Source organism: Zootoca vivipara, chromosome 8, assembly GCF_963506605.1.
Source record: "Zootoca vivipara chromosome 8, rZooViv1.1, whole genome shotgun sequence".
Lineage (NCBI taxonomy): Eukaryota > Metazoa > Chordata > Lepidosauria > Squamata > Lacertidae > Zootoca > Zootoca vivipara.
The window spans coordinates 82,962,899-82,986,572 of NC_083283.1; the positions used below are offsets into that span (position 1 = coordinate 82,962,899).

At 48.3% G+C, this 23,674-nt stretch overlaps 1 protein-coding gene across 6 annotated transcripts in view; it reads left to right on the forward strand.

Moving 5' to 3' along the window:
- The first annotated feature begins 2,328 nt into the window (after nucleotides 1-2,328).
- The window catches only part of ARAP3 (ArfGAP with RhoGAP domain, ankyrin repeat and PH domain 3), a 39,693-nt gene continuing 18,347 nt past the window's right edge, over nucleotides 2,329-23,674 (forward strand). The window contains exons 1-16 of one of the 6 annotated variants that reach the window (XM_035103416.2): nucleotides 2,329-2,366; nucleotides 7,418-8,483; nucleotides 10,982-11,037; nucleotides 11,738-11,808; nucleotides 12,648-12,724; nucleotides 13,800-14,045; nucleotides 14,967-15,036; nucleotides 15,414-15,534; nucleotides 17,384-17,571; nucleotides 18,065-18,171; nucleotides 20,418-20,617; nucleotides 21,692-21,777; nucleotides 22,006-22,188; nucleotides 22,440-22,581; nucleotides 23,054-23,185; nucleotides 23,277-23,430. In XM_035103416.2, coding sequence (XP_034959307.2) covers nucleotides 7,462-8,483; nucleotides 10,982-11,037; nucleotides 11,738-11,808; nucleotides 12,648-12,724; nucleotides 13,800-14,045; nucleotides 14,967-15,036; nucleotides 15,414-15,534; nucleotides 17,384-17,571; nucleotides 18,065-18,171; nucleotides 20,418-20,617; nucleotides 21,692-21,777; nucleotides 22,006-22,188; nucleotides 22,440-22,581; nucleotides 23,054-23,185; nucleotides 23,277-23,430 — 2,855 coding nt within the window. In that variant the 5' untranslated portion in view covers nucleotides 2,329-2,366; nucleotides 7,418-7,461. The other 5 variants (XM_035103414.2, XM_035103413.2, XM_035103415.2 and 2 more) reach the window with 5 other exon arrangements.

The following is a 23,674-nucleotide window of genomic DNA, read 5'->3' on the forward strand; positions in this document are numbered from 1 at the left end:
GCCTGTGACTCAGGGAGCCTCCCAGTGTCCTGAGATTGGTTGGAAAGGAAATAGGAAGTCGCTGCTGGGCCTGAGATTAGCTAAAAACCATCTACCATTCGTTCGGATCCAGATCCCACTGATAGACATCATACCAGCAAAGAGATGAGTTCCTACTCTTCCCCAACTCACATCCAATTTCATTCCAAAAATAATAATTTTTCTGAGTTAAAATACTTAAAAGTGCAGCTGCATGGAAGGCTTTTGTGTGCAATTTCGCATTGAATTTGATCTGGATGGTGGCCGAGGGGGCAAATTATGTAGATTAGCCTTTGCTGCAACCCACGAGATGGTTTATATCAGAGGATTGTGTTTGGGGAATCCAAACCAGCCTCAGCCCCACCTCTGACTTGCAATATTGATGCTTGAAGCATTGCAGGGTTGTTGCTTGCTAATCCCCGGCAATCTTAACAGTATAGAGCAGACTGCATTGCTAGGGCTATCCTATCTCAGCCCCAATAAACCTGCATAAATTTAATACCGTAAGGACCGTAATCAATTCCACGGTAAGGATTACAGGGGTGGCTAACTGCCAAGAGACTGTGATCTACTCACAAAGTTAAAAACTGGCAGTGATCTACCCCCTTTTGGGGGGTTCAGGTCAAAGTTGTTGAGTTTTTTCAGGGAGGAGGTTGAGCTTTTGGGGGGGGAGCCACAGTTGTTCAGTTTCTTTGGGGTAGCCAATGATCTACCAGTGATCTACCACAGACGTCCAGTGATCTACCAGTAGATCACGATCTACCTGTTGGACATGCCTGGATTAGGTAAATCGGGGCCAGATGTAACTTCTGCACAAGGGAGTGGCCTTGCACCTTCGGAATACAAGATTTCTACATCACAGCTGGAGCTTGGTCTAGACTCTAGGACATGGGTAGGCAAACTAAGGCCCGGGGGCCGGATCTGGCCCAATAGTCTTCTAAATATGGCCTGCAGACGGTCCGGGAATCGGCGTGTTTTTACATGAGTAGAATGTGTCCTTTTATTTCAAATGCATCTCTGGGTTATTTGTGGGGCATAGGAATTCATTCATTCCCCCCCCCCCCAAAAAAAAATATAGTCTGGGCCCCCACAAGGTCTGAGGGAGTTTGCTGACTCCTGGTCTAGCAATATGACCAGGTGATGCTTCTGAGAACATCCCTGTGATTCTGGGAGGATCTGAACACTCCAGTACAATACAAATCTTTATTACGTTCTTAGACCAGCATAAAAGGGTGGGATAGAGTCATTTAAAATCTGGAAAGCGTTTTGGAAAGCTAAAAGGTACTAAAACAGAAGGTGAATGTAAAAGTCTATAAGAATTTAAAAGAAGCTAAAAGAATATATATTCTTTTATAAAAGAATATAAAAGTTTTTATAAAAATTTTATAAAAGTATATAAAAGACTAACTACCGGTATCAATTTACAGAGCACTCTTATATGTTCATTAAATCTGGGTTTTGGCACAGGTCGTCATCTGACGAATTTCGAGCGCTGCTGTGCAGAATCTAGCAACATTGTACTGTATGTTGTAGCAGGATTGGTGTCTGAGAGCAGCAGGGAGGTATAGAATTACCCTGGGTACTTACCGGTATGAAGTAGTGGGGAAATCAGGCTAATGCGAATGTCTCTGTGATACAGGCACTGGAGAACATGTTCTATCGTTTCTATTTGTCCCGAGTCACAGGGGCATTGACTCTCCGGGTAGTCAATGCCAAGCAAGCACTCCAGTAAGAAATCATGGGCTGAAAGTGGGCATAGGGCAGCCTTGGGCGTGTCCGAATGTAAACCTCAGGTGCATATATCGGTGGATGGCACAGCACCATGTGAGTGGTTCCATTTGCAGGCTGGATGACCTGCATGCACACTTATCACTGGTGTGCTAACTCTACATATGAATGGGCTGATTTGCAGCTTACGGGACAGCTACGCGGGGGCATGCCTGAGAGTGACCACCCCCCCTCCGGCAGAATTCAAGCCCGTGCCCTGAATTGTCAGCCTTTGTCATTATTAAACGTTAACTCGGTACAGTACTATTTTTTTTTTCTTGTTCGGCCCAATTCCTCCCAAGACCGCCGAGCGGAAAGCGCCGGGGATCCCTGAGCAGGGCGAGCGGCGACCTGCCCACCCGCGCACGACCCCTTTCTTCCGTCGCTGCCTGCAGAGCTCGCTTCGCCGGGGCTGCTCCGCCCTGCTGTTCTGCCACTGGTTCTCCCCATTCCGGCCACGAATGCCAGCTTCTCCCGCAGCAGCTTCGGCCACCAGGGCAGCGGGGGGGGAGGGCGCGGGGCCGGGGAGGGTTCCGTCCGGCCCGCGAGTTGCACAGCCCCGAGGAGGCAGGCGGAGGCAGGTGAGACGCGGCTCAAAGCAGGCGGGCGCCACGGAAGGAGGGAGGGAGCCTCGGCTCGCCTGCCGAGCTCCCGGCCAGTCCTGACCCGGCGCGGGGTTCAACTCCTGGTGCGGACACGGGGGCTTCGGAAGCGGCCCTGCGCCACTGGCCCATCTCGCCCAGCACTGCCCACACTGGCCGGCAGCGGCTCTTGCAGGGTTTCCGACAGAGTCTCTCTCTTCCCCCGTCCCACAGGGAGACGCTAACTTTTCTTTTAGCCGAAGAGGTAAGCAAAGGGGGGGGGGTAGTTATTTCAATTACTACTTCACGCGTTCTTTCTGGCTGACTCACATTCATTCACCAGCTTAGTTGTAAATCAGCTGGCTGATTAAAAACCTTTTTGTTAATAGAATAGGATATATCCTGGCTGCAGACTTTTGGTTTAAGTTAAGTGCTGAATGAATACAGTGCGGATTGTGATGACTTGGGGCCCTTTTGCTCCCTGGATTCCCCAACCCCCTCACTTGGGTGGAGTGAAGTACACCTTGTTGTCTCCTCCTCCTTACTCCTTGGAACAACTGGGCACTCAGCTTTTCCTGTCATCTTTGTTCAGACTTGGTTACATTTGAGAGGACTCTAACCATTTGCCTCTTGACTGCGGCAAACCCTGTTTCCTCACATTTCCTTATATACAGACTTGCACAAAATGGTGTGTGTTGACTCACATGGCAGTACACCTGTATGTGTAATTGGTGTGAAGGATCAGGCACAGTTCTTACTAAGGTCGTAAACCTGTGTCTTGGCTCCACTACAGCAAATTGCAGGTGGACTTATATGATCAAATGCTTTCTCCATACAAAGCATGTTGTCTACTTTTTAAGTCAATTTTTTGGTACTTTTTATTGATGTTTTTTGTGCTATATGCTGGCTGGTTAAACCAGGTGAGGGTAGCCGAAAACTCAAACTCTCCGTGAGTGAAGGACTTCCCCTGCATGCAAAGACAGGCTCCGGTGGATTGAGTGGGCAGGACCAATAGTGAGTCAAGAAGGCGGTTTCTGCGTTTTCCATAGAGGGTAGTGAAGGGCAGATGGAGCTCATCAACCTGCGAAGGTAGCCCATCTAGGAGAAGGAAAACTCTGATCCCAAACCTCTGTTGCCTTGTGGGACATATTTGGGAGAAGGAAAGGCTAAACCCTACACAAATCTGGAGTGTGGGGTACCTAAGACAGCTGAATGGCATCATAGATGCCTCTGTCCGGCAACTCCTACAGCTAAGCTGGTACCAAATGTCTTGGTCTGCTTTCCTTTGGAGCACATCAGCAAGGCCAAAAGTGTGGTCTTGTCATCTGGGCAGCCCACTTCACTGCTGCTAATGCAGTGGTTTGATTTCACCTCTGGAGGCACACTCCACTGTCTCATCAAGGCAGATGGATGGCACCACCAACAAAAAATTCTCTGCATAGAAAATTAGCCTGTCAATGGCTAATATCCTTCTCCCTGACATCCAGTTTTCTAAATGCAGGGAATTTCATATACATTGAACCTCGGTTTATGAACACCTCGGTTTACGAATTTTCGGTTTACGAACGCCGCGGACCCATCTGGAACGGATTAATTCACTTTCCATTACTTTCAATGGGAAAGTTCGCTTCAGTTTATGAACACTTCCGTTTATGAACAGACTTCCGGAACCAATTACACCCATGCTTCGGGTTAAGTACGCTTCAGGTTGAGTACTCCGCGGACCCGTCTGGAACGGATTAATCCACTTTCCATTACTTTCAATGGGAAAGTTCACTTCAGTTTATGAACGCTTCAGTTTATGAACAGACGTCCGGAACCAATTGTGTTCATAAACCGAGGTACCACTGTATACAAAAATAAACATTTGATCAGTTGAGACCCCACCTCACCCACCTGCAAACGCACACACACAAGATGAAGCAGTGCAGCTCAGACACAGGTTTACCACCTCAGGACTTTGACATCTGGAGAAGTACACACACACATTTCATGCCAAGTAGAATGAACAAGCTACAGTGCCATTGGCATATGCACAAATATGCACTCCTAGTGCATGGCTGAAGTAATTCCTGTTTGGGGGCGGGTTGGAGAGAGCAACAGGAAGGAAGCCTGCGCTGAACAATGGGAGGAAATGGGACAACTGGGGGGGGGGGCAGCAAGCGCAAAGTGGTGTAATGTGCAGCAGCTAGATTCACAGGGGAAAAAAACATTCAGCCTGGGATGCTTTACAAGCAAGACTCCTAAGGATACCTCCTGTGGCACCAGCCGCTGCACCCATTATGAGTGAAGAGGGGGGGTGAGAACAGGTAAGCCATTGCCGGAATTACAGTAGTTTAATCCAGAGTAGTATCAGACTGATTCCAGTTTCTGTAGCAGTTGCATGGGCGAAAACCTTCCTAACTGGGGATGGGAGTGAGTCAGGAGAGCTGCCAAAGGCGCATTGTGGAGCCGATACACAGCCATGGCTAAGAGACCACCAGAAGCTCCCAGCTTCAGATCTTGCACGTACCATGAATGTGCTGGGTAGCTCTAAGCAAGCAGCTCTGCCTCAGCCCCATCACTCGCAGCCCCCCAGAGGCATGAGACATTTCACAGCTGCGTAATGGAAGAGAAGCCCCTTGAAAGGGAAGTGCCAAGTATACATGCCAAGTATTTTTACCATACATAATGTTGGGGAGAAAAGAGCATACCTGGGATAATTTAATGCAGATTAGATACAGATCACAAGTATGCATCCTTTCTTTGTAAATTAAGCATGTGTTGATGGACTGTTGGGAATCTTTCCTATTCCAAGATTTTTGTACAGTGCCCAGAAAGCATTTGCTATTGGGCACCTAATTTAGGAATGAGAATACATGAGTAAATTCGGTGTGTTTTTTAAAATGCTGAAATAAGACCATCTCTGTTTTTAGAACACAGGGGTTCTCTTACATGATTAGATCAAGATCCAAATAATCCAGCATTCTGTTTCCAACAGTGGGCAGTAAGAATCCTCCAGGAAGCTCACAAACAAGGCATGAAGGTGACATAGACTCTGTTTGTCGTCGTTGCCCCCCCCCCTGCACCGCTGCCCTCCCACTACCTGGTATTCAGGGGTACACTGTTTCTGAACTTATAAGATCCATTTAGACATCATAGCTATAATCACAGTTGACAGACCTACCTTCCGTGAATTGGCCCAAACTTTTTTTAAAAGTTTCTAAATTAGGGTAGAAGTACATACAGCTGCATGCATCTGTACAAATGTCCGATGGTTGCTTTTCCAAAAGGAATGCAGGTTTTTGAGTGGGATTTGGAGTTGAGAAGCCAAGGGTGGGTGGGAGATGGCATTTAACTCTTTTCTCCCCACCATATCTCTGCTAAAGATCTCTTTCTCTCTTTCATAAGAAGAGTCCTAGGTCAAACTAAAGGCCCCTCTCGTCCAGGATTCTGTCCTCACAATGTCCTTGTGTCTATGGGAAGGCCCACATGCAGGAAGTGCATGCAACAAAACTCTCCTGCTCGTGGTCTCTTGCAACTGGTTTTCAGAGGCATACCACCTCCAATCCTGAGGGCGATATAACACACACACACACAGAGAGAGAGAGAGAGAGAACGCCACAAGCCACTTTGCCTTTTGCAATGTTTGAAACATGTTTAGAGATGCTGTCTCAAAGGTTTGGGATGAGGGTAGGGATGAAAACCTGGTATAATAGTGGCATATAACATTTTAGAAATGAATATGGGACCTAGGGGGGAGCAGCTGGGGATGGTTTTGTGCAGACTAAAATGTGAGTGGAGAAATAGGCATCCCATCCCCCACTGCTTCTGCCACTTCTCCATTCCAAATCTTCTCTTCCCAAAGCTTCCCTCCTAAGGGAAAGCAGCTGTTGTGCTTTTGTTACACCCCTTTGTGTGTAACATTTGGTTAGGATCTGACTGGTTAGGATCCCCTATTGGTGCGTCTTGTGGTCTGAGGCATCTGCCCTTCCAGAATAAGCCATGCAAAGCTCCCATATTCCACCTTCTACAATGCACCATGATGTGAAACTGAAATTAAAAACTAAGGGAAATCAAATGAACACAAGACTTGGGAGTCAGGGAAATAAGAAAGAAATATATTGTTTTAATTCATTTTGCAAATATTGATGATTAATCAGGAGTGGAGATTGCCCAGGAATGAGACTTGCCAGTTCCAGATTTAGACTGAATTTTTGTAAAGACCAGCACGTGCAAAGGAAAGTCATTGGTCTCCATCTATTTGCAGAAACCAGAGGGATTTCTGAGTCGATAGCAGGAAGGGGTTCTGCAAAGCAGTGGGGTGGGGGAACCCTCCCATCCTGAGTCTGCCTAGCAGGCTGGATGCTGTCTTAGTTGCTGGCAGACGGGCTGTGTGAAGGAGGTCCTTGCTGTGTGTGACTCACAGTTCGGTGACCTCTCTCATGCCCTCAGCCAGCAGTCAGGCAGATTACAGCAGTGCCTTTCCAGTCACAAACCCCTCCCTATATTGGTCACCCTGGGAGAATCTCACTCCAGCCACAATCCAGTTGTTTCACTCTAAGATGGGCCTGCATCTTCCTGCACAGAGGACGGGGTTCTGAATGCTCTGCTAGCACTCTCACAGAGACAGGACAAGAGCAAACAAGGGCTGATTTCTCAAGACCACAGAGACTGCATATCAGCCCAATGTCAAGACTCTGGGCAGAGCCAAGTTTTGTGTGACAGAAGTCTGTCAGCCCCATCTTCCTGAGAAAGGGGGGGGGTTCCATGTGAGACCACTGCCGTTCTCTGGGAGCTTTTGCCTAGGCGAACTTTTAGCATGATGAAAGGTATGAGCATCAAGGAAGCCAGGCTACAGGAAGGACCATTTTATGCTGCTGAATTAATCTCAAGGTATATGAACTCCTGAGCCTTTTTCTCTGCACAAATTGGACACAAGGATGGGGGTGCATGAGGCAAGCCAAGGATTCCCATACACATAGCTCTTCTCCATTCCTCCCAGTTCCAGTAGAGATGCTCCGCTGCCTTCCTGCGCCAGGTTTTTAATCGCTTTCTTTCCTTTCCCTCAGGTGGTAGGCTGGAAAAAAGCTCTTTCCTTCCTTGCCGAGGGGACATGCACCACCAGTGCTCTGTGGACTCTGACATTGCAGACTGGCTGACCCTCATCCACCTGGAGAGATACTGGGATACCTTCAAGAAACACGGATATGGCTCCGTGAAAGATGTGCTCTCTCTCAGCAAGGAGGACCTGCAGAAGCTCGGCATCACCGCTACTGGGCACCGCAAAAGGATTCTGAATTTAGTACAACAAACCCGACTGCTTGTGAGGGACAGAAGTGGGCACATGGCAGGAGATGCTCGTTACAGCTCTGGCAAGTGTGTAAATTCTCTGGATGGGACTAAGGCGGCAGAGAAGAATGAAGTGGGCACAAAGAAAGACGTCTTGGTAGAAACTATTCCCAGCCTTGGGGTTGAACTTGACTCTGAAGACCACAGTCAGCATCCGCGGTTGAACAAGGAACCGGCACCTCCTGTGACCAAGCCAGTGCCCAAACCCAGGACATTGTTTCCTCGTGTGCACCAAGCAGCCAAGCCAGAGAAAGTCCCGTCGGCACAAACACCTGCGCCTGTCTGTAACCCCACGTCTTGCTCTGAACCACCTCTAAGAACGTTTATTATTCTGGAGGGATTTGATCCAGGGGAAAGTACCACGGACGCTGAGAGGCTTGAGTTCAGTCCAAAGCACCAGGCAGGGCCAGGAGACAAAGTCCAAGGGGTCGCCCTGCCACCTCAGAGTAGACCAAGGGAGGGCCACTTGGAATATGCTCTGCAGTGTTTTGCTCCTGAGAGTGGCATGAGTGTGCATGAACTCACCTCCTCAGCCACCTTCAAGAGCCAGCCTGAGGACACCGCCAGTCCAACAGAGTCGAGGCCAAGTGCCGGCCAAGTGCAAAAAGAGCCCTTGCTGCTTCCTTCTGCCCTCACCAAGTCAGCCTCCCCAGGGGAGCAGAAAGCGTCTGTGTCAGACGTCACTGTGCTCCTGCCAGTGAAAAGCATGGAGGCGAAGGAAACTCTGAGGAGTCAGCCTTCTGACCTGGTCAAGCAAAATGGGACTGTGACCGTGGAGAATGCCAGGTGAGTAATTTATGCCTTTCCTAGCAGTACTCTTTCAGGAAACCAACAGAAAGGCCTCAGGTAAAATAGGAATGGGGTCATCTGGTTGTGGCAGTCGCAGATAATTAGTTCTGCACTCCAGTCCTTTGGAGTTGATGAATGGATTCCTGTTGGACCTTGTAGCCAGCCGGCCGGGCAGCCTGCCTTAAGTGATGCACAAGGCTAGGGAGTATGTGGGCTGGAACAAAGGCCTTTTCATGGCTCTGAGAATGCATTTGTGCATTCCTGAGGAAGAGCGTCCCACAATTGCACTACCTAGTATGCCAAGGGAAGCTGGTCCTATATAGCCTTCATGTTGGGTAATAGGATGGCGTGGAACCTGGGCTAATTCGCATCCTGAAAACAAAATCACTGACATTTTGCTCCACCGTCAGTTTGAGGCATGCCAGGGCAGCTCTAGGGATCAGGGTCAGGTGGGGATGTTACAAATGAGTCCTTTAAGAGGTGCAGTGAGTTTTACAGTTTTAGGGGTTCACCTGCAAGTTCACACTGCAGGGCTTCACACTTCTCGTGAATGTGGTTGCCAGGCCTGGTTGTCAAAGAAGATGTCAAAGAAATAAACAACTATATGACTTTTAGAAGACAGCTGAAGGCAGCCCTGTTTAGGGAAGTGTTTAATGTTTAATAATAATAATAATTTATTATTTATACCCCGCCCATCTGGCCGGGTTCCCCCAGCCACTCTGGGTGGCTTCCAACAAAATATTAAAATACAGAAATCCATCAAACATTAAAAGCTTTCCTAAACAGGGCTGCCTTAAGATGCCTTCTAAAGGTCTGGTAATTGTTATTCTCTTTGACCTCTGGTGGGAGGGCATTCCACAGGGTGGGTACCACTACCGAGAAGGCCCTCTGCCTGGTTCCCTGTAACTTGGCTTCTCGTAGCGAGGGAACCACCAGAAGGCCCTCGGCGCTGGACCCATCTGGGCAGAACGATGGGGGTGTAGACGCTCCTTCAGGTATACTGGACTGAGGCCGTTTAGGGCTTTATAGGTCAGCACCAACACTTTGAATTGTGCTCGGAAACTTACTGGGAGCCAATGTAGGTCTTTCAGGACCGGTGTTATGTGGTCACGGCGGCCGCTCCCAGTCACCAGTCTAGCTGCCGCATTCTGGATTAGTTGTAGTTTCCGGGTCACCTTCAAAGGTAGCCCCACGAAGAGCGCCTCCATGAACAGCTGTGAGTCCAAAATGACTCCCAGGCTGCGCACCTGGTCCTTCAGGGGCACAGTTACCCCATTCAGGACCAGGGAGTCCTCCACACCTGCCCGCCTCCTGTTTGATGTTTTATGGCACATACACACACACACTGTTGGGAGCCGCTCAGAGTTGTTGTTGTTGTTGTTGTTGTTGTTGTTGTTGTTGTTGTTAACTGCTGTCTGAGAGCAGTGCACTCCCAAAGATGGACCACACACAGACACACACATTACTGATACATTGTGTTAAGCACTTTGTCTGATTACAGCAGCATAAAATTCAGAGGTGGGGAACCCCAGACCCATGGGCCCAGCTTGGCCTCCAGACATCCCCATTTGACCCTCTAGGACATTTTGGAGAAGCTATGCTCCCCCATCCCCACCCCCACCCCCACCTTGCACCTGGCATTATACATAAATTGGGAGCTTGAAGTGGTCTCCCGATGGTTCCTCCATCGGAGCAAACCTCACTTGTCACTTGTGTGGCAATAGCATGTCTTGTTCAAGGTGAGGAAAGAGCTTCCATTACTGATTGCTTTGGCTGCATGTGCTTCAAAGAACAATATTTGGGGAGAAAAGTGTTTTCATCCTCCCAGTGCTGCTCTTTGAAGGAGCCCTGTGCTGTCCAGCGCTAAGCAGGATAGACCTACACACACACACACACACACACACACACACACACACACACACACATTAGCTGGTGTGAATGGAGATCAATCCAGCCTGAGTTGGGTGTGTTGAGAGATCTCCCTGCAGGGCCCTCTTACCCACCCAAACATACTCAGTTTGGCTGGGCTTTAGAATTCAAAGCACCTCACAATCAGCAATGCACTCCTAAAAGGGAGGTCAAAACCAAACTTTTAGCCTTGCATTACTGCCTTCAAGGTGCTTTGAAGTTCTGACTCCGGGACTTCAAAGCACCAGACGTCATTTGTGATTTCACTTGATGGGCAGACCCATCTACTTTTGTCCTGTGAGGCAAATCCTTATGAGGTTCTGGTACATGGAGCAAAAATGGTTGACACATCCCTGATATAAACGAATAAAACCTGAAACTACATTGCTGGCTGTAGAGTAGAGGGAGTGTTGCTGTGGAGGTGGTTGGGTTGGCAGGTGCGATAGTTTTGAATATGATGCCTGGATACTTGGCTAGGTGGTAGGATGAAAAGGATGAATTATCCAGGAGTGCCTGTGAGCAAAGTGCAAAGGAGATCTGTAACATGACATCCCTCCTGGGTTTATATCTCTGCTCCATTCTTGCAGGTCTTTGGGACAGCTCTGCCTAGATCATCCTCCACAGGGACTTGATAACAGATCAGGTGAGAGCGACAATAGCATCCTTTGTCCACTTAGCTATTGCAAGAACCACATCAGACGTAGGAGCCAGTGAGGGGGGGGTAGACACTGTGAGAGAGTAAATGTTGGTTTGGGTTCCATATGCTCCTAAATCTGAAAGCTGTACAGTGTCTATGTGCACTCCCCATGGGAACTGGCTGTGTTTACCCTTCATGGGCACAGGAGCCTAGGAGTTCAGAGCCCACATGAGAAATGCTAAACCCAAGGCCCAGAACAGACAAGACACAAGGGGCTCTAAATTTGTTTGGAACAGCAGCGGTGAAGAAGGAAGAATGTAAATTCTCATTGTCAAAGCTGCTACATGTGTGTGTTTTGCACTGTGAGACAAATAGCAGTTGGAGGGTGGATTAAGATTGGGGGAAGGGCCCTTTTTATTCAGGGTACTCAGCTATACAGCTGCAAAAAACATTTTAAGTGTGTTGTAAAGTGCATTATACAAATGTGACACTAGATGGCGAATTTTTCAAAACGTTTTAAAAAAAAGCATTTTCACGTGTTTTTTTAATGTGTGTAGATTCCACCCATGTAGAAACAAACATGTGAGATCCAAATATCTCCTGCATCTCATTTGTTTTGGCCCTCTTGAGAGCCAAGAGACCAGTGGAGGCTTTTCTTTCTGCCACTTCAACCCTCCTGATATTTCAGCTTTTGTTTCCCCCACAGGACCTGTTGAGGAATCCATCAGTCCCTACTGCGAGAGCATGTTTGGGCAATGGTGGCCTGCCCAGGAGCAGGTGAGGAGATATGCCAATATGGAGTAAGGGGCAAGGAGTATGAAAGCCAATGAGAATGCCCGTAACTCCGAGCAGGGAGGCTGCCTCTGTCCTGTGGAACAGCATTCCTGTTGAGATGCAATAGGCACCCATGATCTGCACTTTCGAGAAGCAGTTGGAGACATTTTTGTTCCAACAGGTTTTCTCAGCAAGTGTCCACTAGTTAAGGTTTAACTTTTGTTTAAAATGCATTTGCTATTTTGTTTTGAATTGCTTTTAATTATCCTCCATGTAAATTGCCTTGAGATGGTGGCTTAGAAGATTATTAATAACAAGCACAACAACATCAGCTGTGATCAAAGCAGCTGCTCGTTACACCTCAGAAGTGGTTAGGGGGAATGCCAGAGGCCTAGTATGTCACCCCGCTTTGCATGCTCACCCCCACTTTTCTGAGCAATGAGATGCCCCAGGCGCACAGCACTTAACCGGGATTTGGTTTCCCTTGGAAGGTGATCCACTGGAGGCTCCCAAAATTCTGTAATAATGGAGCTTATGTCCCAAAGCACATAAGGTCTAGCATAGCTGGAGGCACAGCTTAGCACTCCCGACAGACAGCCAAAGGTGGCCAATACCTTCCTGCCCTGATTGTGAGCTTTCTCAAGGCATCTGGTTAGCCACTACTGGAAACTTAAAACTAGGTTAGATTGATCTTTTGATCTGATCCAGCCTGGCAGCTTGGTGTGCATCAATTTGTACACAGGGCATAGAGTTCTGGAGCTTGTCTTTCAGCAGGCAAAGAAAAGGAAAGGAAACAAGAACTACCTTTGTCTCCTAAACATTCTATGAGAATCTTCTTCCAGGCTGCAGCATCCCTTGAGTGGCAGGAATATGAAGAGTTGCCAGAATGTGCACCAAACCAGGGAGAAGAAAGGCCCGTGTAAGTGGTTTTAGCTACTATTCTCTCCCTACTTCTCAACTCTTTTTCACCAGTGTTAAAAATAAGCTGAAAGGGGGGGGGGCTGGGACACACTGGGAAATATCTGAGAAAATGGCATCTCATTGGTGCAGACTGCAAAGAAGTTCACCAGTGCAAAGTAACTACGGGCATGGGCTTCCACAAGGTGATGACCTGGTTCAGCACCAGCGCCGTCTTAAGCGCCCCTGTCGCCATGGTGCGCCGGATCTCTCCGGCACCCTTCCGCCCCGTTTCCCAGCACGGTGGGCGGGCAGACACAGCGCGATCTCTCCGGCGCCCTCCCGCCCCGTTTCCCAGTGCGGTGGGCAGGTGGGCGCCGCGCGCAGCTGTGCAGCGGACCGGTGGACCGGCCGGCCAGCGGGCGGGCGGGCGCAGCTCGCGGCGCCCTCCTGGCGGGCCAGCGCCATGGTGCCCTGTGCCACCAGGGGTCTACGTAGAGCCGGCCCTGTTCAGCACTAATAGTGGTTGCCTGTCTTTCACATAAAGCAGAGAGGGACTCACAGGACCGGCCATCGCTCAGGGCTTGTCCACACTTCTGCTTGTCCTGTGCCTAGAAAGCAAGGCTCTGGGCAGTTTTTTGCTTGGCCTGCGCTTTCTAGGTATGGGTCTGAGTGGTTTTCCCCTTGCCCCACTCCTTTCCCAGGGAAAACCTGCTCTTTACCTTTGAATCGGAACAAATGGCAATCTGCAGAAAAATCTGGTTTCCATTTGCTCCAGTTGAGCGCTAAAGAATGGTTTTCCCCAGGGGGAAGCAGTGGGACCAAAGGAAGTGTGCATAAGCCCTATCTGTACTCTTAACTCCCCCTCTGCTTGTCAGTTTCAATGAGGAGAGCAGGACAGAGGAATGGGACTGGCAGGGGCTGATGTTCCTGTTTCCTGATCTTCTGTCTTCATTGCTGCTCTAAAGGGCATTTTGAAAGGAACAGGATTGCTGTTCTTGCTATCAGCTGCTGTGGGAGAGAACTGAATTGGTTCTATAGCTGAAGGGCTGTTCATGCTTCAAGAAACAGGTCTGACGTCTTTCTTTCACAAGCAGAAACACCAAGATAGAAGAAAAGAGCCAGTCCATGCAGCCAGTCCGCATTGGCCAGAATGAGACCGGGGGATACTCTTCGGTGGAGACTCTGTGGGCCAAAGGCTCCCCATTCAGACTCTCTGACCACCTGTATCCTGATGAAACTTCAGAGGACCTAACCATCTCCCCCTATGCCAGCTATACCTCGCTGTCAGAGCGCTCGGTCACTGTGCTCAACGGCTGGCTGGACAAGCTGTCTCCACAGGGGTAAGTGGACTGGCTGTGGCAAGAGAAATGGGCCAAGTTAAAACCTGTGTGGAAACAGGCTATTTGCTTACTTGCAATCATTTATTTGCCTCTTTCCCAATAAACTGCCTAGAGCAGTGCACACAATTTAATCCTCAGAAATCACGCAAGCTGAAGTAACTATAAGCACAAAAACAATAATTACATCTCTGCCAGAAAACTGATAGTTCTGTTTTGGTAAAGAGAAAAGGTCCTGGACAGGAAGAAGAAATGCTGAGATTTATACACACCCAGAATTGAAGGGCAGGAGGTCCTTCTCTAAGTAAGCCCTGATGTGTGAGAGTAGGCTCCATCACTCTGTGAAGAAAACACACTCTGCACATATGCAGAGCATTTAATCAGTAAACAGGTTGACTTAGTCTTTGGTGAATTGATCAGCAAGGGCAAATTTTAATGAAATGTCATTTTGGAACGTAACTTGTTTTGGGTTTTTTTGAGGCTTTTGTTGTTGTTGTTGTTGTTGTTGTTGTTCTTACTCTTTCTCTGATTCTGTACTCCAAATTGCCCCCAGTTGAAGATGACCATTGGGTGGGGGGGAAAGGAGTGTCACATGTGTTTCCAAGCAACATGACTTTAGGTGTTCAGTTTATTTCTGAAAGGCACATATATTGATGTTTTGGTAATAAGCACATCTATTGAACAGCTGAAAGGCATACGATTAGTCCATTTTCAGCCTTAGTTGAGAGGCTTTCTGCTCAAGAGCTGAAACCTTTTTGCACTAAGCCTTAAAATCAGTTCTAGGACTGAGCCCTGCTGGTACCAGAGTCAGCTTCTGTTCTGCCCCCTCCCACCCACCCTGCCTTTCATAAACTCTAGCAATGCAGATGGGGGGGCCTGATAAAGGGCTCTGGACTCAGCGGGCTCTCCTTTTATTCCCATCAGGAACTACGTCTTCCAGCGACGCTTTGTCAGATTTGACGGGAAAAGTCTCATGTATTTCAACAATGAAAAGGTGGGACCAGAAGAAGAGAAACTCTGGCTGCTAAACGCTGCACATTTGGAGGAGGGGGGTGCTCAGGGAGACCCGAGTGGGAGACCGAAGGGAGAAGGCCATGGGAGGTCCTGGCTCAAGTTGAGGAAGCGTGGGCCTTTCTGTGCATGTGGAGGAGACATGGCTGTGGGAGGGGTCACCGTGAGACAACCATCCATTTAGGGCCCCAACATCCCATGCATGAGCCTTTGACCCATCTATTTATTTTCAAGAGCCTGGTTGCCAAACTGGTTGGTTGGGGTTTTTTTGCCTTCCGGCTGGGGAGAGAAAACCAGATCAGCATAAGATATAACTAGATTGGGGAAATGGCAACACTGAGCTCCCTTTGTCTCTTGCAGGAGCCATATCCTAAAGGTTTGGTTCCCCTCTCTGTCATTGATGTCGTGCGCTCCACCAAGGACAACAAATTCCAAGTTGTCACGAAACAGAGGATCTTTGTCTTCAGAGCTGAAAGTGAGGGTGAGAAATCCTATCCTGAACCCCAGCAGGGAGCACCCACTCTCTTATTTTTATCTGTTCCAAATATTCGTACCCCCCCCCTTGTGATCCTGTTCACTGCCCACACCTTGCCCTTTCCGCTTGTCTTGGGAGAGAGAAGGAGAGCAGCCTGTAGCTATAGCAAGAGCTGTCTGACAATGGAAGGGACTACCTCAGGAGATGGAGACTCTAGTTTCTGTTCGGTTTCTGATCGTTAGTTCTCATGGGAAACTTACAGATTCTTGCTTCACACAATTAACTCAAGGCAGTGTCAATTTACTCTTGGCAGAAAGCCAAGGTCTGCCTGGCCTGGCAACAGCTCTCTGATTGGTTAATGATCAGCACTGAACTCTGTTATCTAGGAATGCTAGCACAGTTGTTTCTTGTTGGGTGTTAGGAGTAGGAGTGCTGCGGATGGTTGGAGAGAGAGAGGGGGGGGATTTATTTTGCTTTGCTTTGTATGCATAAACTCTGCTGGTTTTATTTTCTTTTAATAAATACTGTAAATAGTTATTCTGCGTCTAGCCGACTAGTCATTTCCACCTCAACTAGCTTCTGCGCTGTGCAGGAAAACTCTGCTACGTTTGGGCTAAAGCCACTAGAGCTATGACTGACACTTCAAAATTCTAAGAGTTTCTTGGAGGTTTTTAAGCAGAGGTTGGATGCTTTACATGTATTCATTCATTCAGAGCCCTGGGCTCTCACTTGTGGGGTGCCTCAGGGTTCCATCCTCATGCTTTTTAATATCTATATGAAGCTGCTGGGAGAGATCATCAGGGGGTTTGGGCTGGGTGTTCAGTATGCAGATGATACCCAGCTCTACCTCTCTTTTAAATCAGAACCAGTGAAGGCAGTGAAGGTCCTGTGTGAGTGCCTGGAGGCAGTTGGAGGATGGATGGCGGCTAACAGATTGAGGTTGAATCCTGACAAGACAGAAGTACTGTTTTGGGGGGACAGGGAGCGGGTGGGTATGGAGGACTCCCTGGTCCTGAATGAGATAACTGGGCCCCTGAAGGACCAGGTGCACAGCCTGGGAGTCATTTTGGACTCACAGCTGTTCATGGAGGTGCAGGTCGATTCTGTGTCCAGGGCAGCTGTCTACCAGCTCCATCTGGTACGCAGGCTGAGACCCTACCTGTCTGCAGACTGTCTCGCCAGAGTGGTGCATGCTCTAGTTATCTCCCTCTTGGATTACTGCAATGCGATCTATGTGGGGCTACGTTTGACGGTGACCCAGAAAGTATAACTAATCCAGAATGCGGCAGCCAGACTGGTGACAGGGAGTGGCCGCCGAGACCATATTACACTGGTCCTTAAAGACCTACATTGGCTCCCAGTACATTTCCGAGCACAATTCAAAGTGTTGGTGCTGACCATTAAAGTCCTAAACAGTCTCAGCCCAGTATACCTGAAGGAGTGTCTCCACCGCCATCATTCAGCCCAGACACTGAGGTCCAGCACTGAGGGTCTTCTGGTGGTTCCCTCACTGTGAGAAGTGAGGTTACAGGGAACCAGGCAGAGGGCCTTCTTGGTAGTGGCACCCGCCCTGTGGAACGCCCTCCCATCAGATGTCAAGGAAATAAACAGCAATCCGACTTTTAGAACACATCTGAAGGCAGCCCTGTTTAGGGAAATTTTTAATGCTTGAAGTTTTATTCTGTTTTTAATGTTCTGTTTAAAGCTGCCAAGAGTGACTGGGGAAACCCAGCCAGATGGGCAGGGTAAAATTTGTTGTTGTTGTTGTTGTTGTTGTTGTTGTTGTTGTTGTTTGTGCTGCATGTGTCAGTTCCCACTGAAATTTTACTCTGGCCTTTGGCAATTGCCCCTGCAGCTCAGCGGAATGAGTGGTGTAGCGTCTTGCAGCAGAGAGTGGCTGAGCAGCAGCTGCTGCGTCCCCGGCTGTGCCTCAGTGGCACCACTCGTCTCCAAAAATCTGGGCACCTGGAGCTCAAAGGCTACAAATCCAAGCTATATGTGGTGCTTGTCCTGGCTGAGATGTGGTTGTACAAAAGTGAACAGGTGAGCACTAGAGCCTTTCAGCCCAATCTATAGAACTTTCTAAACCTCCCTAAATACTTTTGAAACAGATTTTTGGGTGCTGTGCCTAACTTATAGAGTTTGGAGGAGCAACTTGGGGCCACTCTATATATTTTTTCTGCTTCTCAGACTTGATAAACTGGAGGAAAAAGTGACCTTTTGGCTTTGAGGGTTTTCTTTGGGCGGAACTGGAAGGAGAGGGACCCTTGCTTCTCCATTAGTAGAAAAAATAGTATTGTGTCTGATAATGGGATTGGGATGATGTCAGCACTGAGGATTTAACTGAAGATTTAAAGCTGTTGGGAGAACAAGTTAGCAGCCTGCACTTCTAAACAAAAGAAATGGAAGGAAACATGTTTTGGCTACTTTTTATGGCTTTTGCTTTTGTCGGGGATAGAGCTGTAAATCTGTAATGGGAACATCACTGTGGCTATAGGCTGAAGTCTGATTATTATTGTACCAATTCCACCCACAGTTCTTTAAAATGGGCATCGCCATCTGCCTCATTGAGATGCAGGGCGCCACTATCCGAGAAGCCAAAGGCCGCACCTTTGAGCTCATCACCCCATTCAAAATCTTCAGGTAAGACACAATCGTGTTACAAAGTGGGGGCATCCCCGTGCTGAAGAATTGCATGCTGGGTAGAACGAGCATTAAGCACTGGCGTGACTGAGCTCCTGCCAGGCCAGCAGCCCAGCAAGACCCACTGCTGATCCTAGAAGCTGGGCCAGGCTCCCATTTCGACATAGAGGTGCCTGGCAGCAGCAGAACAAACAAGACCACAAGAGAGCTATGCACCCCACTGCCTCCTCCCTGTATACCTTCCATTGAGAAATGGAAGATTGTTCCCAGAGAGCCCTGCAGCACCACAAGGCATTGAGCAATGACTCTTCCACTCTTCTTAGACAGTCTTGCTCCACCGTTGCTAGGTGCTCCACGCACGAGAAAATGGCAACTTGCCCCATAGACAACATTGCTAGGGCATCTGGGGGAGCTTCCCTTCCTTGTGACACCTGGAAGGAGCACAGCAGCCAGCCTCATGGGCTTCCCAGAGTGGGAGGTTTCCTGCCTTATTTCCTCCAAGGGCAGATCCCTCTAGGACAGTGATGGCGAACCTATGACACGCGTGTCAGACGTGACACTCAGAGCCCTCACTGCTGGCATGCACCCCATCGGCCCATTCGCACTGTTGTTGTTGTCCCCCGCCCTTTGTTCTCCCGCTCCTCACGCTACAGCTTGTCTCCGCTGTCAAAACCGAGATCCTTTGTTGTTGCTGCTGCTGCTGCTGCTGCTGCTGGTAGCTAGAGATTTTTTAACCCTTTCTGTGCTGTTTTTTCTGGCGCTTTGGCAGACGATGATTGGGTGTAACAGCGTTCATTTTTTAACCCGTTCTGTGCTGGGTTTTTTGGTGCTTTGGTGCTGCATGTTAGTTCCAGCGAATGTATTATTCGTCATTTATTTCTGTTCTCTTCCACACACACACACCCAAAAAAGCGCAGCAGCTTTGGGGCACCCCCCCCCCAAAAAAGCAAAGCAACTTTTGCACCCCCCAAAAAAACCTCCAAAACTTTGGTCAGCAGTTCCCTCCAAAAAGCTCAACAACTCTGGGCACTTAAAAAAAATTCCTTCAGTAGCACCTTAAAGACCAACTAAGTTTTTATTTTGGTATGAGCTTTCGTGTGCATGCACACTTCATCAGATACACTGAAACAGAAGCAACCAGACCCTTATGTATATTCAGAGGGTGGTGGTGGTGGTGATGGGAATGGGTGATGGGCTGATAGGAGTGGTAAACTGATAGGAATAATTAACAGTCGTTAACAGGTTTACCACTCCTATCAGCCCATCACCCATTCCCATCACCCCCACCCTCTGAATATACATAAGGGTCTGGTGACTTCTGTTTCAGTGTATCTGATGAAGTGTGCATGCACACGAAAGCTCATACCAAAATAAAAACTTAGTTGGTCTTTAAGGTGCTACTGAAGGATTTTTTTTATTTTGTTTCGACTCAGACCAACACGGCTACCTACCTGTATCTGGGCACTTTGTGATAAATAGGTTTTTTTTGGTTTGGTTTGGTTAAATAATTAGCTTTTGGTTTATTAAATACAGTTATATATTACAATGATACATTTTTGTTATTTAAACTATAAATATCACAAAATTATGGTTTTTTTCTCAAAGTGATACACCACCCGAGTTATGCTTGTTTTTTTGGCAAATTTTGACACACCAAGCTCAGAAGGTTGCCCATCACTGCTCTAGGAAGTAGGAACTTGTTGCAGAAGCCCTCTTGGCAGGGGCGTCAGGGCAAACACAAAGGTTTCCACTGATACCAAGGACACGTGGAAGGAAGGATAAAAGCAGCGGCTTTCTTGTGCTCCAAGGAGCATGAGGGCAGTGCTACTTTACTCTTAAAAATGAGCTTGCTGCAAAGTTCCCTGCTCCATTGCCTGGAAGGTGTAGAGTACCAGCTCCATCATGCTTCACTCCCTCCATCAGAGCCCTGGAATTTTTTGTGGTGGCTGGAGATGGAGGCATGATGGAAGGGAGGCAATCCTGTGTCCAAGAGCTCCCCCAAACCTGATGCCAGCACCCCACCTGCTCAGGTATCTGAAAAGGGCAGGGTATTGTTCTCTCAGGACATGGGGAGGGTTTGAGAGGGACTGCTGCAGTTTATTTAATGTCATCCTTGGCTGTGTCTGGAGCAGAAGCAGAAGCCCATTTGGTCTCGTGAGTGTTGCAAGCAGAATGTTTGTGGCATTGCAGGGTATTCCCTGGGAAGACAGAACCTGCTGCATTGTTATATATGTGTATTCCCTTAGTTTTGGAGCAGAGTCTGAGCGAGAGAAGAGGGAGTGGATGGAGGCCCTGCAGAACTCCATTGCTGAGACGCTCTATGACTATGAGGTGGCTGAGAAGATCTGGTCTAACAAAGCCAACAGGATCTGTGCAGACTGTCGCACCTTGAGCCCTGACTGGGCTTCCGTCAACTTGTGTGTGGTGATCTGCAAGCAGTGTGCAGGCAAGTGCATCTGTGTGTTGTTGTGCACCTTCCCATCTGCAAGATGGTGTGGATGAGAGGGTGGGTGATGCAGTGTGATGCAGCAGCTAAAAAAGCCAATGCAATTCTGGGCTGCATCAATAGGAGTATAGCATCTAGATCTAGGGAAGTAATAGTACCACTGTATTCTGCTCTGGTCAGACCTCACCTGGAGTACTGTGTCCAGTTCTGGGCACCACAGTTCAAGAAGGATACTGACAAGCTGGAACGTGTCCAGAAGAGGGCAACCAAAATGGTCAAAGGCCTGGAAACGATGCCTTATGAGGAACGGCTTAGGGAGCTGGGTATGTTTAGCCTGGAGAAGAGAAGGTTAAGGGGTGATGTGATAGCCATGTTCAAATATATAAAAGGATGTCATATAGAGGAGGGAGAAAGGTTGTTTTCTGCTGCTCCAGAGAAGCGGACACGGAGCAATGGATTCAAACTACAAGAAAGACGATTCCACCTAAACATTAGGAAGAACGTCCTGACAGTAAGAGCTGTTCGGCAGTGGAATTTGCTGCCAAGAAGTGTGGTGGAGTCTCCTTCTTTGGAGGTCTTTAAGCAGAGGCTTGACAGGCATATGTCAAGAATGCTTTGAGGGTGTTTCCTGCTCAGCAGGGGGTTGGACTGGATGGCCCTTGTGGTCTCTTCCAACTCTACGATTCTATGTCTTCCTTATGAGGATATGGAGAAGGCCACTCCACCAGCTCCATACCTTTGGCGGCAGGCCAGGACTAGGCATTCTGGAACTGGAAGCAGTACCAAAATGTGAGTCCCACAACCTAAGCTACAGCATATTTAGGGTCTCTGACAGTGTGCCTGAGGCCAGAGCAGCTTCCAATTACCCACTCAATTGAGTTTTAAGTGCTTTACCCTGAAGTTAATGAGCAGCTCTCTGCATGAAGCTGGAGCTCAAGAGCTGCTCTCGTGGCCTCGCATGCAGATGCAGCTACTTTGGGCCTGGACGTAAGACTGGCCCTCTGTGCCACCTGCAGCTGCATCGCATGTGTGTCATATGAAGTTTATGCTTTTATAGCCTCCCTGCTTCCACAGGTCAACACCGGAGCCTGGGCTCCAGCATTTCAAAGGTGCAGAGTCTGAAGCTGGACACAAGCATTTGGAGCAATGAGATGGTTCAGGTACGAAGCCTTTCCTTGAGGCCCCAGAAACCGGAGAAAAATTTATCATGGTAGGGACTAGATTTGTAGAAATGCAGAGCACAGTTGTGGAAAGGAAGGCTGGACGGATCTAGTATTAACTTGAGAATCTTGACTAGCTTAAGGTGCTCTCCTTCTTTGACCTCCTCTGGGGATCTGGAGTGCGCTCTTCCTCCAAGTTGAATGTCACCCCAACCCTCTTTCTTAAAGCTATTCATCATGCTGGGGAATGAGCAAGTGAACAGGTTTTGGGCAGCGCACCTCCCGCCTTCTGAGGCCTTGCACCCCGAGGCCAGTGCTGACCAGAGGCGGGAATTCATCACTCGCAAGTACCGCTATGGGCGCTACCGCATGCCACACCCCCAGTACAGCAGCCAGGAAAATATTTTGCAGGTAAGGCCGTGATGTAAGTTGTTACGTATTTGGAAACCCATCCTGAGGATACGAAGGAGCTATGAAGGGGCTGCAATTCCCACATGTGAATTTCAGTGCACTGTCCCACACAGGCAGGAGGTGGGAAGCCATTTCTGTTATCCAGAGGGCTGTTGAGCTGCCTTTCCCAGAGATTCAGACTGCAGCATCTGAAGCTGCTGTAGGAAGTTGGCTACCTTGAGTAGCTCCACTGACCGCTTTTATTTCCTCAGGCTCTGTGTGTGGCTGTGTCTGGGCCTGGACTTCTGAAGAAAATGTTGCAGTTCTTTGCAACCACCAAGGAAACTGAGGTGGGAGGTTGCGGGTTCGTTTCTAAAGCCAAGCCCTGGGACAACAATGGGCAGGACCAGCAAGGTAACCTCAGATGTGTCTGTGTGTGTGTGTGTGTGTGTGTGTTTATGCAAGAGGATAAGCATTTTATCCATTTAATCACATCACATCTTTCCCAGTGGACACTCCTAAATTTTGTTGCTATGTACTTGTTTCCTGATATCAGCTCATAAAAAGTCCGGTAAGTGTGTTTAATTTTACATCACAACCTTCTACAAAAAAACATCAGTTTCCTCTTCCAAAACTACTCCTTGGAATTTGAAGCAAACTATAGGAGTATGAAAGCTGGTTTTGAGCAAAGACAAGCTATTATTTTTAAATGAAATTATTTGTACAGAAGGTTTCACGTTTATCAGCTATTGAACTTCCACTCAGTTCTACAGAACGTGATCTTTGCACTCCCTCGTTCGCAGAATATTCTGTAGATGTGTGTTCGGTGACAATGTATGGGCATTCCTCAAACAGGATACACAAATGAATTTTGTGTGTTTGATAGGCAATGTCAGTGTGGAGGAACTGAGCTCAGAAGGAGTCTACAATGAGATTACACAACCTGTGGCACACCGAGGCTACTTGTACAAGGCCACAGTTGTGACAAAACTGGCTGCCACCAAGAAGAGCAGAGAGGGTAAGTGTGAGGAAAGGGTAGGCCCCACAACATGTGGGTCAAATGGACTAAGGCCTTTGGCCAACGCGCGCTCGCTCTCTCTCTCCTGTAGACTTTCAGAGAGTCTGGTGCTCACTGGAGAAGTTTTTCCTCTTCTATGAGACTGACAGGAGCTCTGAGCCTGTGGGGAAGATAGAAATGGCTGATGTGATTTCACTGGGTGTGAACAGAACAGATGGGCTGGTTAGTCCTATCTCCTCAGAAAGGTATGTGAGAATATGACATGTTCAGCTCTTGTCCCCTTCCATCTAAAAGCTATCCCTAAAATGAATCATGACAGAAGTCAGGTCACATCTGTGTGGTGTGTTGCTAGTGGTGATGCCACACAGTTGCTCTCCCTGGCAGCCACCAGGTGTTTCATGCTACTTCTTGTCATTCATGTGCTACTGTTGGTTTTCACAGTGCTTTGCCCTCTTCATAGTGGCTGCTCTTGCAGTAACCACAATGAAG